This window comes from Toxorhynchites rutilus, chromosome 2 (assembly GCF_029784135.1).
Source record: "Toxorhynchites rutilus septentrionalis strain SRP chromosome 2, ASM2978413v1, whole genome shotgun sequence".
Taxonomy (NCBI): Eukaryota; Metazoa; Arthropoda; class Insecta; order Diptera; family Culicidae; genus Toxorhynchites; species Toxorhynchites rutilus.
Genome location: NC_073745.1, coordinates 117,723,930 through 117,741,563, shown reverse-complemented (window position 1 = coordinate 117,741,563; position 17,634 = coordinate 117,723,930). Strand labels below are relative to the sequence as shown.

The 17,634-nt window shown below is 39.3% G+C and overlaps 1 protein-coding gene across 3 annotated transcripts in view; it reads left to right on the top strand.

Moving 5' to 3' along the window:
* LOC129768406 (uncharacterized) overlaps positions 1-17,634 on the top strand; it is a 103,595-nt gene that overhangs the window by 79,164 nt on the left and 6,797 nt on the right. The window contains exons 17-19 of one of the 3 annotated variants that reach the window (XR_008741672.1): positions 12,938-13,640; positions 13,704-13,837; positions 13,912-14,032. Coding sequence is in view for 2 of the 3 variants with exons in the window: in XM_055770044.1 (XP_055626019.1) it covers positions 12,938-13,640; positions 13,704-13,833; positions 13,912-14,032 (954 nt within the window). In the remaining variant the exon portion in view is untranslated. Of the gene's footprint in view, positions 1-12,424; positions 12,456-12,937; positions 13,641-13,703; positions 13,838-13,911; positions 14,033-17,634 lie in introns of those variants that run through there. The other 2 variants (XM_055770044.1, XM_055770046.1) reach the window with 2 other exon arrangements.

Genomic DNA, 17,634 nt, shown 5'->3' with positions numbered 1-17,634 from the left:
TTCCTATTGGGATGCAGCTGACCATTAATCAGCAACGCCCCCCTAGTCTGTACCCCATATCTAGCGTGGTGCGTCTTTCTCGACTCGAGGAATCCAGGATAGAATGGTCACTAGCCGGCGCAATCATCAGCTCGTGTAGAGTTGTCATGAGCGGTACAACCTTTGGCTCTTGTTGAATCATCAGTGGACTGCACAACCTTCGGCCCGTGCATCTGTAAAGAGTGTGTGTATGTATTGCCGCGACTAAGTAAAAGTTTATCGATCGGATAGGAGGGATATGAAACGGGGACACTACGAAGGAAACATCATTAAACGTTGACATCGGCGTTTCTGAGGAACAGGTATAGATGAAGCAGAAGATCAGGATCACGGCTACCTAAGATATCCCGGACGGGGATATCCGATTGTCTGCCTTGTGCTCTCAGTGCTCTAGAGAGCTGAGAGCGAGCAGCATGGAACCGGATACACGACCAGACAACATGCTCGATGTCGTGGTAGCCATCGCCACAATCACAAAGATTGTTTGCTGCGAGCCCAATACGATAGAGATGCGCGTTTAGGTTGTAGTGATTGGACATAAGCCGAGATATCACGCGAATGAAATCACGACCTACATTCAATCCCTTGAACCATGCACTCGTCGAGACCTTAGGGATAATCGTGTGTAACCAACGACCGAACTCATCTCCACTCCACATGCGCTGCCAACTTACGAGCGTATACTGACGAGGAATGTGGAAAAATTCATTATAAGCAATTTACCTTTCAAAAAGTGTGCCTTCTAAAGCGCCCACCTTAGCTAGCGAGTCCGCTTTCTCATTCCCCGGAATCGAGCAATGAGAGGGAACCCATGCTAAGGTAATCTTGAATAATTTTTCGACCAAAACACTCAATAGATGTCTTATTCTTGTTAGGAAATAAGATGAGCGTTTATCAACCTTCATTGAGCGGATTGCCTCTATTGAGCTGAGACTGTCTGAAAAAATAAAATAGTGGTCGATGGGCAATGTTTCAATGATCCCTAGTGCGTAGTATATCGCACCCAGTTCAGCGACATACACGGAACAAGGATCTTTGAGTTTGAAAGAGGCACTGGAATTTTCATTGAAGATGCCGAAGCCAGTGGACCCGTTTATGTATGAACCGTCAGTAAAGAACATTTTATCAGATCCAACTTTCCCATATTTTTCCGAAAATATCGACGGAATAACTTTGGAGCGTAGGTGATCTGGTATTCCATGGATTTTTTGTCGCATGGACAGATCAAAAATGACAGAGGAATTGCAAAAGTATGGGAAGCAAACATGGTTGGAGATGCCTGGTGAAGGGTGCACGTCGTGGGTAAGGTACTCATGGTATAAAGACATAAAACTTGACTGAGGAGTCAGCTGGAGTAGATTTTCGAAGTTATCAATCACCAATGGATTCATGATCTTGCAACGGATGAGAAATCTGTAGGATAATTCTGTGAACCGAAGAGTAAGCGGGGGTACTCCTGCCAAAACTTCGAGACTCATCGTATGTGTCGAATGCAAACACCCCATGGCTATACGCAAGCAACGATATTGTATTCTCTCCAGCTTGAGAATATGAATCCTGGCAGCTGATCGGAAGCAAAAACTGCCATATTCTAACACTGATAATAACTTTGTTTTGTATAACTGAATGAGGTCTCCTGGATGGGCACCCCACCATGTTCCGGTAATTGTTTGGAGAAAATTGATTCTTTGCTGGCATTTCTGTTTCAAATACGCAATATGTCTCCCCCAGGTACACTTAGAATCAAAATATACACCCAGGTATTTGAAAAACATAGAGTGTTGGATCGTTTTGGCGGATAGGTGAAGCTGGAATTGGGCGGGTTCGTGCTTCCTAGAAAAAACGACCATTTCAGTTTTCTCCGTAGAGAATTCGATACCCAGCTTGAGGGCCCACGTGAACAGATTGTTCAGGGTATCTTGCAACGACTTTTGCAGAACGACGGGATTAGTACCCGTGATGGAAATAACTCCATCGTCTGCAAGTTGTCTCAGCGTGCAGTCTCTAGTTAGACAATCATCCATATCATTGACGTAAAAACTATACAAGAGGGGGCTTAGGCAGGAGCCTTGTGGTAGGCCCATAAAACTGTATCGAGAAGATTTCGAGCTGCCATGAGAGAAAATCATGTGCTTTTCTGACAGTAAATTGTACAGGAAATTGTTAAGAATTGGTGAAAGTCCACGATTATGAAGCTTCTCTGAGAGAATTTCCATGGAAACTGAATCAAATGCCCCTTTGATATCGAGAGAAACGGAAGCCATTTGTTCTTTGCGAGCAAATGCGATTTGGATTTCAGAAGATAGCAGCGCGAGACAATCATTTGTCCCTCTACCTCGGCGGAAGCCAAACTGCGTATTTGACAGCAAATTGTTCGTTTCGACCCACTTGTCCAAACGAAGTAGAATCATTTTCTCTAACAATTTACGAATACAGGATAACATTGCAATCGGCCTATACGAGTTGTGATCGCAAGCCGGCTTGTTGGGTTTCCGTATGGCTATCACTCTCACTTGTCTCCAGTCATGCGGGACAATATTCAGCTCCAGAAACTTGTTGAACAAGTTCAGCAAACGCTGTTTTGCCAAGTCGGGAAGATTCTTCAACAAGTTGAATTTAATCTTGTCCGACCCCGGAGCTGAATTGTTACATGAGAGAAGGGCAATTGAGAATTCCACCATCGAAAAATTCTCATAAATTCTCGTAATCGTGCAGGAACGGTGTCGGGGCAAACCTTCCTTGCAAAGTTAAAAATCCAACGGTCAGAGTATTCCTCACTTTCGTTTGTATGGTTCCAGCCACGCATTTTCCTAGCCGTATTCCAAAGAGTGCTCATAGCGGTCTCCCTTGACAAACCATTGACGAACTTCCGCCAATATCCACGCTTTTTTGCTTTAATCAAACCTTTTAGTTTGGCTTCTAGAGCTTGGTACTTTAGAAACCATTCCACTAATCCAGTTTTCCTGAATTTTTTGAAAGCGGATGATTTTTCAAGGTAGACCTTTGAACATTCCTTGTCCCACCAAAGTGATGGAGGACGACGTCGGAAAGTGGTAGCCGGTACACGTTTCTTTTGAGCTTGAAGTGTGCTTTCGTAAATCAAACTCGATATAAAGTTATACTCTTCGAGTGGAGGAAGTTCATGCATTGAAACAATTGCTTCAGATATTATTTCCGCAAATGTTCTCCAGTCAATATTCTTCGTGAGGTCATACGAAATATTGACTGACTCACGAGAGCTTGATTCATTAGCGATCGATAAAATTATTGGTAGGTGATCACTACCGTGGGGATCTTGGATTACCTTCCACATGCAATCCAGGGATAACGAAGAAGAGCATAGGGATATGTCTAGCATGCTTGCCCGTGCAGGAGGGTTGGCTATTCTGGTTGCTTCCCCAGTATTCAAAACTGTCAATTTGAAGTTGTCGCACAGATCGTAAATCAAAGTGGCACGGTTGTCATCGTAGAGTGATCCCCATGCTGTTCCATGGGAGTTAAAATCACCTAAGATTACCCGCGGCTCCGGCATTGCCTCGATAGTATCAAAGAACTGATGGCGGCCTACCGTAGTTCTGGGAGGGATATATATCGAAGCAATGCAGAGGTCTTTACCATTGATTTGTGTCTGGCAAGCAACAACTTCAATGCCTGTCATCGATGGGAGAGTGACTCTATAGAAGGAGTGACATTTTTTAATCCCCAATAGTACGCCACCAAACGAGTCATTTCGATCGAAGCGAATAATGTTGAAATCGTGGAAATTCAGTTCATCGGCTGAAGAAAGCCATGTTTCACAGAGAGAAAATACATCACAGTTAGAGCTGTGAACTAAAAATTTAAACTGATCTAGTTTAGGAATAATGCTTCTGCAATTCCACTGTATTACAGTGGTCAAATCCTTGACCTCTTGCACTGAATCAGGCATCGAGGGAAATGAACGCTGCCAAAAAACCACATTTTTCTTTCAAAAATGTTCTCACAATCGGAAGCAAACATAATACTATGCTTTTAAGAGGGTCGTTTATATTTAAAGCATTTAAAATGTTGTCCACCAGGTCAGAAAGCGCAAGCAAGCCAGAATGTGGCTGTTGCCTCGACCGCGAAAAAGGAGCAGACGTGTTGGGTGCTGCTCCGGGAAGTGCTGAGGACCCCTGGTGCGTAGAAGAACCGCTTAAACCAGGAGGTACTTGCTTCGGTCTATTCTCAGCACGTTCGTTTCGAGTTTTCATTCCAACTTGGGAAGTTTCGGTTTTCTTTCTGGGGAGTGATGGAAAAGAAGTAATTTTTCTTTTCCTGATGGCACCCTGCGATGTACCGGAACTTCCTGCATTGGGAGCGTCAGCAACAGGCTCGTCGTTCTGCAGAATGGAGTAGGGATTGTCCTGAGTCGTTGGAACGGGACTCTTAAGCATTTCTGCATAAGTCCGTTCGGAACGTTAAGGAACTTTTAAGGAACGCTTGATTTTTTCCCCTCGTTGTATGTACACCGGGCATTGAGTAAGACCATGAGGAGTCCCGCCGCAATGAAGACACTTGCGCTCTTTCGTGCAAGGATTCTCATCATGGCTCTCTCCACAATCTGCACAACGTTTTTTGTTGCAACAATAGGCGGCCGTGTGACCGAGTTGCATACATTTGTTGCATTTCATTACCCGGGGTACAAACAACCGAACAGGTAAACGAAGTGCACCTATTGCAACGTAGTTAGGAAGGGCGGAACCCTCAAATGTCACACGAAAAGAGTTTGTCCGATTGAGGACTCGTCTGTCATTTTTAAGTGACACAGATTTCAGTCGATCGCATGCAAGAATCTTCACACTTTTAAGTGAAGAGTTCTTGAAGCGACCGACACCATCGAGTATCTCTTTTCGAGTCAAACCCTTTTCGTTTATTACACCGTCTATTTCAACGTTGCAACAGGATACGTATACGCGATACTCGATCGCAAAGAGATCACAGCGCGTTATTTCATTCGCTTGGGTTCTGCTGGAGACGACAACTCGTAATTTGTCTGGCCCCATCCGAGTAATCTCGGTAACTTCGGAAAATTTCTGTGTCAACTCTTTTGAGATGCGAATGACGTTAAGAGGTTTGGATTTTCGTCTAAAGTATACGATAAATGGGCCCTTGGCGCCATCAGGTTATTCTTTTAGACGAAAATCCTGCTTCTCGTCTTTTTCCTCATCTTCAGAGCTTTCTATCTCGTAAACAGAATTTTCCTCCTCATCTTCTGTTTCATCCTCCTGCTCTTCAGGAGGAGGTTCATTATCTGATATATTCTTTGGCGTGGATGGGGGATCCTCCCCGCCCTCTGCCATATTAATAAAAACGAAGAAGTAGACAACTGTTCGATATGAACAGAATATAATAATTTGGAAAATATAAATTAGTAAAAGAAATTATATTTCTATATTAGTTATTGTGGAAAATTTTATTTATTTCAATTTTTGTTATTATGTGTAATTTGAAAATGAAAAAAGTTCCAATAATAGTTCAACGGTGATGTATCAAAATGGACACCCCTAATGCCAACGCTTGCCGATTTGGTAAACACAAAGTTTAAACAATGGTGTAAATCGTGCACAGAAGCTATACAGAATGATGGAAGAAGAAAGGGGAAAATAAACTTCTACTTGCCGCCGCTGTAGCGTGTGTGATGATGTGTCTTGCTGCCGGATTGTCTCGATAGCGCACCACTTTTTATGAGCTTTACTTCGCTCGCAGCGCACCAGATGAAAAAATACACACTAGAAACGGATGTAAAAAAAACACCTGTATCGGATCAAATATAGGTTCGACCGATCTGCTTGCGAGTTGTCGAAGCAATGTCAAGCTTTGTTGTTTTTGAAATCTCGAAAATTCTTCATGTGCTTTTTTTTATGAAAAATCATTAAAAATCGAATAGTGAGCCGATTTTAAATATTAAAGCTGATTTGGATCAAGAAATTGATGTTCTTCAATGAATTCGAGTAAGTGTATCGAGATTTTAATCACAAATTTCATAGATTTCATTCCAAAGTGAAAATTCGGTATACTGGTAATTTGGTACCCCAATGTAAACATAGTGTTGATGATACACTATGCTAAGTATCGCATGCTCATGCAGCAAAATTTTACTTCACTTTACTTTTGACGTAGGACTACGTCTTTCATTTCTATACCGGGGTGTAAAATCAAAGTTTCGAAAACGGAAGCGTTACGCTGGAGACCGAGATTTTGAGCGTTAATAGCTCCTAAACAACTAAACGAAATAGTATGATAAACAATTCATTCGAAAGATAAAATATCTACGCGTTATATGCTTGTTACTTTTTGATCCAAAAATTTGACTTTCAAAACAGGCTATTGAAATCACACCAATCGGTATATAAGCGAGTGCCGCTCGGAAATCCACTCAATTATAATTGCGCAACGATTGAGGTACGATCGCTGGAATGGTTGGATGTTTCCCTAACACAGACTTCAAAACCAATGAGCCAGGGGAAATCGATATTGCAAAATAGATGTAAGCAGTAGGTACTTTTGTACTCGTTTGCACTTTTGCAAATCGGAATGTTTCCAAACACCGGGTACTTTTGTACTCGTTTGCGTTTCTGCGAATCGGAATGTTTCCCTAACACAGACTTCTAAACCAAGCAGTGTTGGAGAAATCGGCATCGAAAACACATGAAAGTCGGGGGTATTTTTGTTCCGACTGAAGTTTGTTTCCCTAACACAAACTTTAAATCCAAGGAGCGTGGGGAAATTGGTTTGGCAAATAAATGCAAACTGCGAGTACTTTTGTACTCGCTTGCCTTTGTATAGACTAGAATATGTTTCCTTAACACGGTATTCTGAACTTAGGAGCCTGGGAAAATCTAGCAGACATTAGAGGCGAATGAACTGAAAAGTTGAACACCTCTCTAATTCATCATAAGTCATCAGTCAGTCAGCAGACATTAGAGGCGAATGAACTTTCAAGTTTAAAGGCTCTATAACATAAAATGTATATGTTGAAGTTGTTGATTCATGGAAGCAGGGGGTACTTTCCTCACTCGCATGTTTTTTTGCACTCCGAAATGTGTTTTCCTAACACGGATTACAAAAACGGGTACGAACACAACGCTTTTGCTCGACTATTCAAGATTGCATTGAAGGATATGCCTTCATATCTTCTGCTCAATGAATTTCTGTCACTGAGTGCCTGAAGTTCATCAAATCAAGCAAATTCGCGGTTCGAGAAATACGTGCACTTGAGAAATGCAAACTTCAGAGGGAAATGTAAAATAAAATAATCGTTTGATAATTCTTCCGTTCACATATTTTGTCCTGGGCATCATACTAAACGTGAAAGGACTGTCATTAACTTTACTTATAACGAAGAACATAATCTATCGCAATGCATGAATTGACCTTACATGGCATTTATTCAATCTCTTTACTCACGAAGCAAATATATTGAATTAGATTGAATTCGTAAATTGTTTAATTCAAACAAAAATTTCATCAATACAAACAAATGATTGCTAAGCTAAGCTAGTCCCACGTCAACTTTGCGGTTCTATCATAGCTATAACCCACCTTTTTTTTTTATTTATACCCCCATGCATTTTAACACTCCGGAATTCGGTTTGCTAACACGGTCTACAAAAGCGGGTAGAAATACAACGCTTTGGCTCGGTTATTCAGGACTGCATGCCTCTTCATGTCGAAAGCTCACTGAACTTCTTCGCATACCGTTAGATGATTAGGCAAAATGTTGATAACTATTTGCGGCGATAACCCCTACTATAATGCATGAATTGACTTAAATAGGGATTTGTTTGCAACTGAATTCGTAAATTGTTTCATTCATTCACTAGTTTAATCAATAATTTAATCAATAGTTTAATCAATAATTTGCCCAATGAGGAACATTCGAAGTGCGATTATTGCTAATTGAAAAAACACAAATGATTACCAATTAGCACCTCGCACTGTCTACAGAATCCTTGCTCAGTATATATTGCTGAATTGGCAGCAATAAACTGGGCGCTAGACAGCGTCGCCTCACGACCTGTTGAACACTATTACATTGTAACGGATAGTCTTAGCTCTGTCGAAGCTATCCGTTCAGGGATGCCGGAAAAGCACTCGCCGCACTTCCTTGAGAGAATACGAGAAATTTTGAGTGCTTTAACCAGACGCTGTTATGTCATCACCTTTGTCTGGGTCCCTTCACATTGCTCAATTCCGAGTAATGAGAGGGCTGACCCATTAGCAAAGGTAGGTGCAATTGAAGGCGAAATTTATCAGCGTCAAATCGCCTTCAATGAATTTTATTGTTTAGTTCGTAAAAATACCATCGTTAACTGGCAACGCAATTGGAACGAAGATGAATTGGGCCGGTGGCTCCACTCAATTATCCCTAAGGTTAGCCTCAAACCATGGCTCAAAAGTCTGGACTTGAGTCGGAACTTTATTCACACCTTCTCCCGACTCATGTCCAATCACTGTTCGTTAATCGCGCTACTCTTTCGTTTTTATCTTGCCGACAGAAAAATCTGTGCCTGTGGCCAAGGATACCACGACATCGAACACGTTGTTTGGTTGGCAATTGCTTGCTTTTTCGTTAAAGTTGAGTAAATTTACGTAAGATAGTGTACTTCACTTCTATTTTGTATGAAAATGTCAAAAAATACATTTTTCAGTGATTTCAGGACGATTCTTTTCATTTGAAAAAATAAAAAAAAAATGGGGTGCCATATTTATACCCAGGCATCTCGGGTACTCGAATTTGAGTTGTTTAATTTCTATGTTCAAAGCTCCGAGCCAAATCAAGATTTTTGAAATCGTTTTGCGGGGAAATGTCCGCAATAGATCCCTTCATAAGCTGACGTAGTATGAAGAAATTCCGAGCATTGGTCAAGAGCTAAGTCCAAAAAAAGAAAATGGGGTACCGAATTTGTACCAGTTCCTCTAATAATGTACTAAAAGCTAGAAAATAATAAGGCTTCTTCATTTGTCTAGGGCATTGATAAGCCTAAAATAAAATGGTGGGACATATGATGAAGTCGTTAATTGTGGATAATGGAAATCCATCGTGCCCCACGATTTTATTTTAGTCTTATCAATGCCCTAGTCTAAAGAAGAAGAGGTGTGATAACTGCATAACTGCTACTTGCCTAATTATTTTCTAGCTTTTGGTACATTATTATGTTTAAGCACAATGGATCCGTTTAACTTAAAAATATTTTTTTAACTTATTTTATTTTCTAGTTTTCAATACATTATTGTTTCATTAGTATAGTTCTCTACAATAAAACCATTTTACTGTATTCTATTAGTCAAATAATTTCATTTGATACCGATATTGAGTAGATTGCAAAAAATACATAGTGTGTTCTCCAAGTCAAGTTCGTTCGTTTGATATATATATATATATATATATATATATATATATATATATATATATATATATATATATATATATATATATATATATATCTCAATCAACATTTTTTTTTTGAGATAATATGGAATCAGCTATTTTGTAGCGGCGGCCAGCAGAGATAAAGATGTTTCATAAATTCGGTCAGTTCCTATTGATCAAATTTCTATTAATGTGGGACAACCGTACATACATACAAACATACATACAAACAGTTCAAGCTAAATAAAACCATTTAATAAAGTAATTTGCTATTTTGTAGTTGCGGCCATCTTGGATTTGAATTTTTCATGATCTACTGTGATCTACTTTTCAAGCTCTTTCATTTGATACCCATATTAATGGGGTTTTGAGAAAATATGTAGTCCGCCATTTGGTTGTGTCAGCCATCTTGAATATGCATTTGTCATAAATATCTTTGTTCTACTAGTCGAGCCCTCTCATTTGATACCCATATTAATGAGGTTTTGATAAAATATGTATTCTGCCATTTTGTAGTGGCAGCCATCTTGGATTTGCGTTTTTCATAAACAACCGTGTTCTACTAGTAAAGCCCTTTCATTTGATACCCATAATAATAGGGTTTTGAGAAAATATGTAGTCCGCCATTTTGTAGTGGCTGCCACCTTGGATTTGCATTTTTCATGAATAACTGTGTTCTACTAGTGAAGCCCTTTCATTTGATACCCATATTGATGGGGTTTTGAGAAAATATGTAATCCGCTTCTTTTGAGCGGCCGTCATCTTGGATTTTCAAAATCATGAAATACGCAGTTTTATAACGACTACAGAGATAAAGGTGTGTTCCAAATTTCAGATCAATCGATCAACAGAAAGGGGGTCGAATTTCTATGATTGTGGGTCAGCGCTACAGACAAACATGTTACAAACATACAAACATATTACAGGGCAGGCTAAATAAAACCGTTTGAAAACGTTACACCTCCGCACTTATCTACTCTCTACAATAATTAAATTTAAGTAAATTTAGTTGCTATAGTAATTATCATCATCAGGATTATTATTGTATCCGTTGATATGAATGAATGAATGAATGAATATAGAAATGCAAGAAAAACTGGAAAAAATAGTGATCCCTACCTGGAGAGAAATGGATCCAGACTACTTTTATTTATTTATTTATTTATAATGATACTACATCCCATTGAGAGATTAGATCTTCTTCACAATTTTTCGGATCCAGACTACATTATTAGCATTATTAGCAGACATTATTATACGCATCTCGGACAAATCAAATCAGTTTTCAACCTATTGAAATAAATTTGGGGGTTAATAAGCATTCAACATCACTCGTACATCTTTAATCTTTCGAATTAAGTTATTCTCATATGACCGGCAAAGATTTATTTGTTATAGTCTTCGCGAAAATTGTGACAAAACAACATTTTCAATATGTTGAGAATATATTGTTTGGATCCAAACGAACGGGGTGCACAAAAAGGCGAGGAATTTGGAATATGCAAAATCCATTGGTATGACCCGGGATGCAACAGATGAAACACAAATTTCTGCATAACTCGAGAACTATTCAAGTAAATGGAACCAAATTCTAGATGTGGAGGTTTTCCAGGGAGCAAAAAATGTTTTTATGGTTATTCGAGATCCCTCCCCCCTCTCCGAAAAATTCGAGAACTAATCAAGCAAACGGAACCAAATTTGGCATGTGGAGGTGCTATGGGACAGCAGTCTGTGCACCACACAAATGAAATAAAAATTACTGCATAACTCGAGAACTAATCAGGCAAAGGAGTAAAAGTGAAACTCAAGGAAGGAATCGTCTGATCTCAGATGTCATCATTTTATTATATTTTCTGTGTCAAACATGTATTCCATGTTTGAGATAAACATGTTATTTGCAAGTGATTAAAAAATCTTGAACGAGAATTGGGTCTGAAAATATTTTTTTTATTATAATGAGTTCTGGTAGTAGTACTAGGAAATTTATAGTAAAAGGAATTTGTAAAGGGTCAGAATTAATCAATGAACAGTTCTGTGATTGAACCCATGGATGTTCGCTTAATAAAGAAACGTGAATGTTTGGAAGTATTTATAACAAAAAACCAGTTTGGGCGAGACAAAGTTTGCAGGGTCAACTAGTGACTTAATATAAATCGAAGGTTTCGAAAGCTTGTTTTCGGCTTACAAAAGATGAGACACTGGCGTTTTTGTAATTTGCATGTTTCGCTTCTGAACAAAACAATAAAGTTCAAATTGCCAAACAAACGAAAACCATATACTCTATACGTCTTGTCAACCGAGCTCTTACGTATCTCTGGAAACTCAAGAAAACTGAGTGTTTCTAATATGGTGTGTGAACAGCAATCCTTTACATTCTTCAGAGCATTTTTAGTCATTCAAATCAAACATTACACGGTCGCCGATTTAATTGTTAATTTTTTTGTTATCATTCATGGATATAACTCATTATTTTACCCAAACTACTACTAGCAACACCGTTAAACATGTATAATTTTTGTATAGAATTATCAGAATCTACGATCGAAGCATTTCAATGGTGTAAGACAAAATCTTTTCAATAATCAAGCGGATGCAGCAACACAGTCGAGTTGAGTACTCAACCAAATTTAAAATGTTCTGTATAGTCTTGCGTTTTTCGTGCTTCTGTAATCAAAATTGGTAATGTCACCGATCATAGTAAATAAAGTGTAATGTTTATGAAAACACTGTAAGTTACAGTGTAAATATCACATGAAAGATATTACAAAATACTATTATTACGATACGTCAACAAATCACTGATTAGCAGCACCATCAAGCAGCTTTGTCTTTGAACGCTTCAATAGCTTTTAATAATATCGTTTTTTAGTGAAAGAAGTACTGTTCTTTATTTCCCCCCAAACATTAAAAACATTCGCCCAATTTGCTTTCATAGTAGCAATATTGACACCCGTTATCTATATTTTTCACCTCTCATTCTCGAACCCGTAGATACAAACGCACCAAAACACGATCAAATGACGTGAGTAGTAATCATACATAAATTCCTCTTGGCAAAGGCTTCAGTCATTAAGGCAGCTACAGTTTCGTCCTAGTCTATCTTTCACATCTCTACATTTCTACATGCGGAGGTTTTTTCAGTTATTCTAGTTTTGTAAATAGCGAAACTCATCAACAATGTAACATGACATTTCTCTATCCCACTAATAAATAGTTTCTTTAACAGTGCAGCTAGTGTGTTGTAGTGTTTCTTTCGCGCCTGTTTCACTCCTTGCTATCGATGTGTGCGATTGTTAAAAAAAACACAAGTCTTCTACCAGTATATTGATGTGTGTGTGTAATCAGTTATCGTGTGTTGGTTGTTTTACGATTCTGATGAAAAAAATTTGAAAATAGAAAGAATATGATCAGACCTAGCCGTTACCGTTGCTACCCATGTAACCGTTCGTTGATTCCGTAGATATCTTATAATTAGCGGGTAATTTACTTTCGATAAATTGGCAGGGGCAAGCTGTGGAAAGAAATCATCTGGATTATGCGGACTTAAGAGATTCCACCGAAACCGACTCAGTAAGTACAACGCCGTTGTCGACTCCCCTGGTGGAAACGAGGGAGACAGTGAAGACGACCACACCCGACGAAAACTTTGGGAGTGTTGCTGACAAATGTTCTGCCTCTGCGCATCTCCCGATCATCGGGATGGCTTCTGCAAGCGGTACCGGTCGTTTCGGGGCGAATTTCGGTGCTGCGCCGATCCTCACGCTGCCTCCTCCGCCGTCTACCGACCCACCACCACCCCTATACGGGCTCAGTCCAAAGCTGGAAATGCGGTTAGCCCTCAATCACGATATTCTCGGCGACGAAGATCTGATAAGCTACAATCCTGGACCGGACCTGACTACGATTCTCGGGCAAGACCTCTCCACATACCATCGGATGAGCGGGAAGGATATCATTATGAATCGGATCATATCACGGGTCAACAGCTACAGCAGTATTCCAGCGGCAGTGGCAAAGCAATGCTCGAGCAGCAACCAGATTCATGCCAGCTCCAGCAGTTGCAGCATCGATCCCAGCAATACCTCCCTGAGAAACGGAATGAGCTCATCATATCAGCAAAACAATTCAAAGATGGATACGCCTACACCCAACCGCAAAAAGGCTCAAAACACAGCTACCTGGAACAATTTTGGGTCTGTGGATCGAGGTAAGAAAATTCTGCATCCTTCGCACCCTTCGCTTGCAACTCATCTCTCTCGCCCGATTGCAGACGAAAGGACTCTGTCGGACCTGGAGCGTTTAGCGAGACGAGAGAAAGTCTACTGCATGACGCAACTGAATCAAAACGGCTCCCACCTGAAGCGAACAGCTAGTTCCAGCACTTCCAAGTCATCCAAATTGTAGGTTGTGCCCGCCAGTGCCCGGAGGTCAATCGAGCCGTTTCTGATTTCATTTCATTTCTTCCGACTGATTCACAGGCTCAACTTTCTGTCACGCCAAAACTCGGATCGAGTTTACAACTCATCGCAAGACAGCGGTGACGATTTTCCTAGCTCGCAATCGGGTTCGAGCCGAGTAAACTCGCCCCGCAAGGATAATGTGAGTTTTGCTTTAGATTGATTTAGATATTCTGTGTAGAGCTTTGAAGATGTTGCATGTACATGTGGTAGACAAAAAGAGTGAGACTAACCAAATTTTGTCAATGTTTAATGTCAATTTTGTTGTATCCAAATGAGTATATTTTACGAAAGGTATGAAAGCTACCTTTTGTAAAATATACTTATTTGGATACAACTGATTGCATATGATGGGGGAACTCATCTAAATAGAAACGAAGGCTTCGAAATACCCTCCAAAATTTGATTATCAATTCCGGTGTCCATCATCCACCCCAAAGTCAAGAGAAGGCTTCTAAACCTATAGAAAATATCTCATCAAATGCAACGAGTTGTTAAATAGTTATATTTCTTGATGTGTTTCGACTGACGGAACATTGTCAAAATTGGCTAGTCTCATTTTTTTGGTTTATCCCCTGTACATCTGCTACAGCTTTTTAAAGAAAAGCAAAGATAAGTTTCTTTCTGGACTGACTATACTGAGTTCCGATTATCTAAAGGGTGAAACGATCAAAATTTGGTCAAAGAAAAATGCGTATTGCATGGTTATTTTTTTTCGAAAGCCATCATACTATTCGTTTAGAAACAATATTATGCAAAGATGGAATATTCAAGAAAGTTTTCGCTTTGCCAAATCCGAACAACCGTGCCTTCTGCTTAACAATCGCCATTCATCGCAGAACACCAGTTTGCTTTGAGCTGTCTTTCGCTTTCTATAACTTTTTGCGTCTTCTTCAAGTTCCATTTTCTTGAATTTTTGTGATTTTTTTCTGATGTTAGGAATAAAGTGAAGTGTTCGGGTATTTCGGTTAGTGTTTAAGGTATATTTGAATATGTATTTTCCATTGTTTGAGTGCACGAATAATGATCATTACGCTGTTGACAGCTGGATGCGTAAATGCTGTCTGAAAATCGGTACCTTGCTGGTGGTATCGGTTCTGAACCAACGAGATGTCGCATAACGAATTCCAATGAATATTTTAGGACTTTAGGACAATACCTAAAGCGTACCGTAGAGTTTTCTTGAAAATTCGAAAAATTTCCAAAATGGGATATCAAAGAACGGCTATGTAACGCTTTAGATAATGATTTTTACTATATCGATACTACCAGTTGAAAAAACATGGTTTCGAGAAAAACGCGGAAAGAAATTCTTACAGCAATGCTATGTCTCTTGAGGTGACTTCATATTTTTGGCTGTAACTTTCCAACGAAATCAAATATCGGAAAAATCTTCTAGGACAACATTTCTGAGGGCGTAAGCTTCCTAAAAATGCAACAAACAAAAATTCGATTTTTTTTGACCTTCCAGACCGTAGTCTCCTTTTAAAGATATATAGGATGTTCAGGTTTTTTAAATGAAATTTTTTAATAAAAGAAATACATCGAAATAAAATTAACCAAATTTTGATCGTTTCCCCCCTTATCTGGGTACTGCTTCCAAAATGTAGTCAATAATTTGTATATGAATACTTTGTTTCCATATATTATTTTTCGTCCCTTTCGTTTATTTTATTTAGGTTCATTTGTATCCTTGTGAGTAAAAAATAAGTGAAATTGTGAGTAAACATAGTTGAAAGTGTATTGTTTTCGTTTGTCAAGTTTCACAATATTTACAATCATGTAGTCGTAACAGCAAAGTACCAGCTAAAAACTAATTGTGCACTTTAGATGAAAATCGAGAAGTTTGTTATCTATTCACCACTAAGAAATGTGGCCAAGGATGTCTTGGCAGAATTCGTGCGCCAGCCGAGCATATGAACCCGGAATATCGCTAGGAAATGCAAGGGGTCGGTCTGTTTTGTTCATAATATTGTGAAATATTCTGAACTACAAGTTTACTAAGAGTAGACAGAGTTTCCGAATCATGCTGTATCGTTATACATGACGAAATTTAAAGGGGTATTTCTGAGCAGAGAGTCAGAGAGATTTGAGAAACACCGAGTTTCAACCAGATTGGTCTGTTTATTTGTGTTTGGCATGCGATTGAATCGAGGAAGTCGAGTTTTTTTCCATCACGACAACGCATCAGCTCACGCCTGAGCCGTTATGTTCGTAAAACTAATGAAAATAGGGTTCCAACTCGTGTCACATCCATTCGATCCCAAATAGAAAACGATCGCGTAGTTCAACGGAATTGTTCCTCTAATAATTTCGTGGAAATTTTCATAGAATATAAATTCCGCGTTGTCAACAGTTACATGGTCATGGAAAACAAAGGGTCAGATGATTTACCGGACCACCCTCAATAGAAATAACCACTGAATAATGAAAAAATAAAATAAAATATTGTGATAGATGCGTGGAAATGTTTCCAGTCAATTGATGCAAAAATCTTTGCGATCAGGAAATCTATCAAGATCTATCCAATTTTTTTTATTAATCCGTTTATTTTTACAGGCTCAGTTACATAGGTTTTAAAAAAGCCAAACTCTTAACTATACTTTTACTGGGATATATTACCATGATCCGTTAATTCTATGATTAAAGAAATAGGAAATCGATTATTCGCGGTCGACTCGAGTTTAAAAGGGTGACACATTTTCATCGAAAAATTATTGGGGCAAAATTTCATGTGATCGATATACACATCGGCAGAAAAATTAATCCTTCAGTAGAATTATTCTACGCAATGGATTACTGTCGGTCGATTAGCCAACTGTCCATCGTGAGTCCATGATTGTACTTGAAGCATGAACCGAACCTCGGAATCATCCGTTGAAGTGCTCACAAATTCACACAGACAAATCCAAACAACTATAAGATCAAAACAAAACAATGGCTACGGAGCAATTTTAAAATTTTAAAATTATCTCTTGAGCCGGCTGGCTGGATCGTGACTAGAATAAAAATCCATGCGAAAAAGAAGTCTTAGTTTATTTGTTCTGGCATCAGCAGACTACAGTGGTCCAAATGATACAATCATCTAGCTCTAATTAACACTAAAGGACGAACACGAAATTATTGCGACACCGAAATAGTCATGCCAATTTTCTTATAATGTTTAGAATCAAACCAAAATTTTAGGGTAGTTTTATACATATATTTACTTCAAAAATCAAAAGAAAAGTTAATCAATGGAGCCTTGAGTGTAAAATTGAACGCATGTTTGATGCCCTCCATCAAAGTCTTTACAGTGTCATCCAGTACCAGTTTCTCAGTTTTTTTCCATTTTCTTAACATGTCCTTCTCGTATATGACTGTCTATTTGCTCTTCCGAAGTTCCCGCTTCATTATTGCCCAGAACTGCTCCACCGGGCGCAGCTCCGGACAGTTTGGCGGGTTCATGTCCTTTGGAATAAAATGGACAGAATTGGTCTCATACCACTCCAGGACACTTTTAGAATAGTGGCATGATGCCAAATCTGGCCAAAATAGCGGAGCTTCGTCGTGCTGCAGCAAGAACAGCAAAAGGCGCTTCTCGAGGCACTCAGATTTGCAGATCTCGCCATTTACTGTGCCCTTTGTCACGAAAGGCTCACTCCTCAGTCCGCAAGAGCAGATGGGATGCCAAACGAGATATTTGGAGGCGAACTTCGACATTTTCTTCTTCTTAAATTTGTCCTCCACATCGAACTTGCTCTT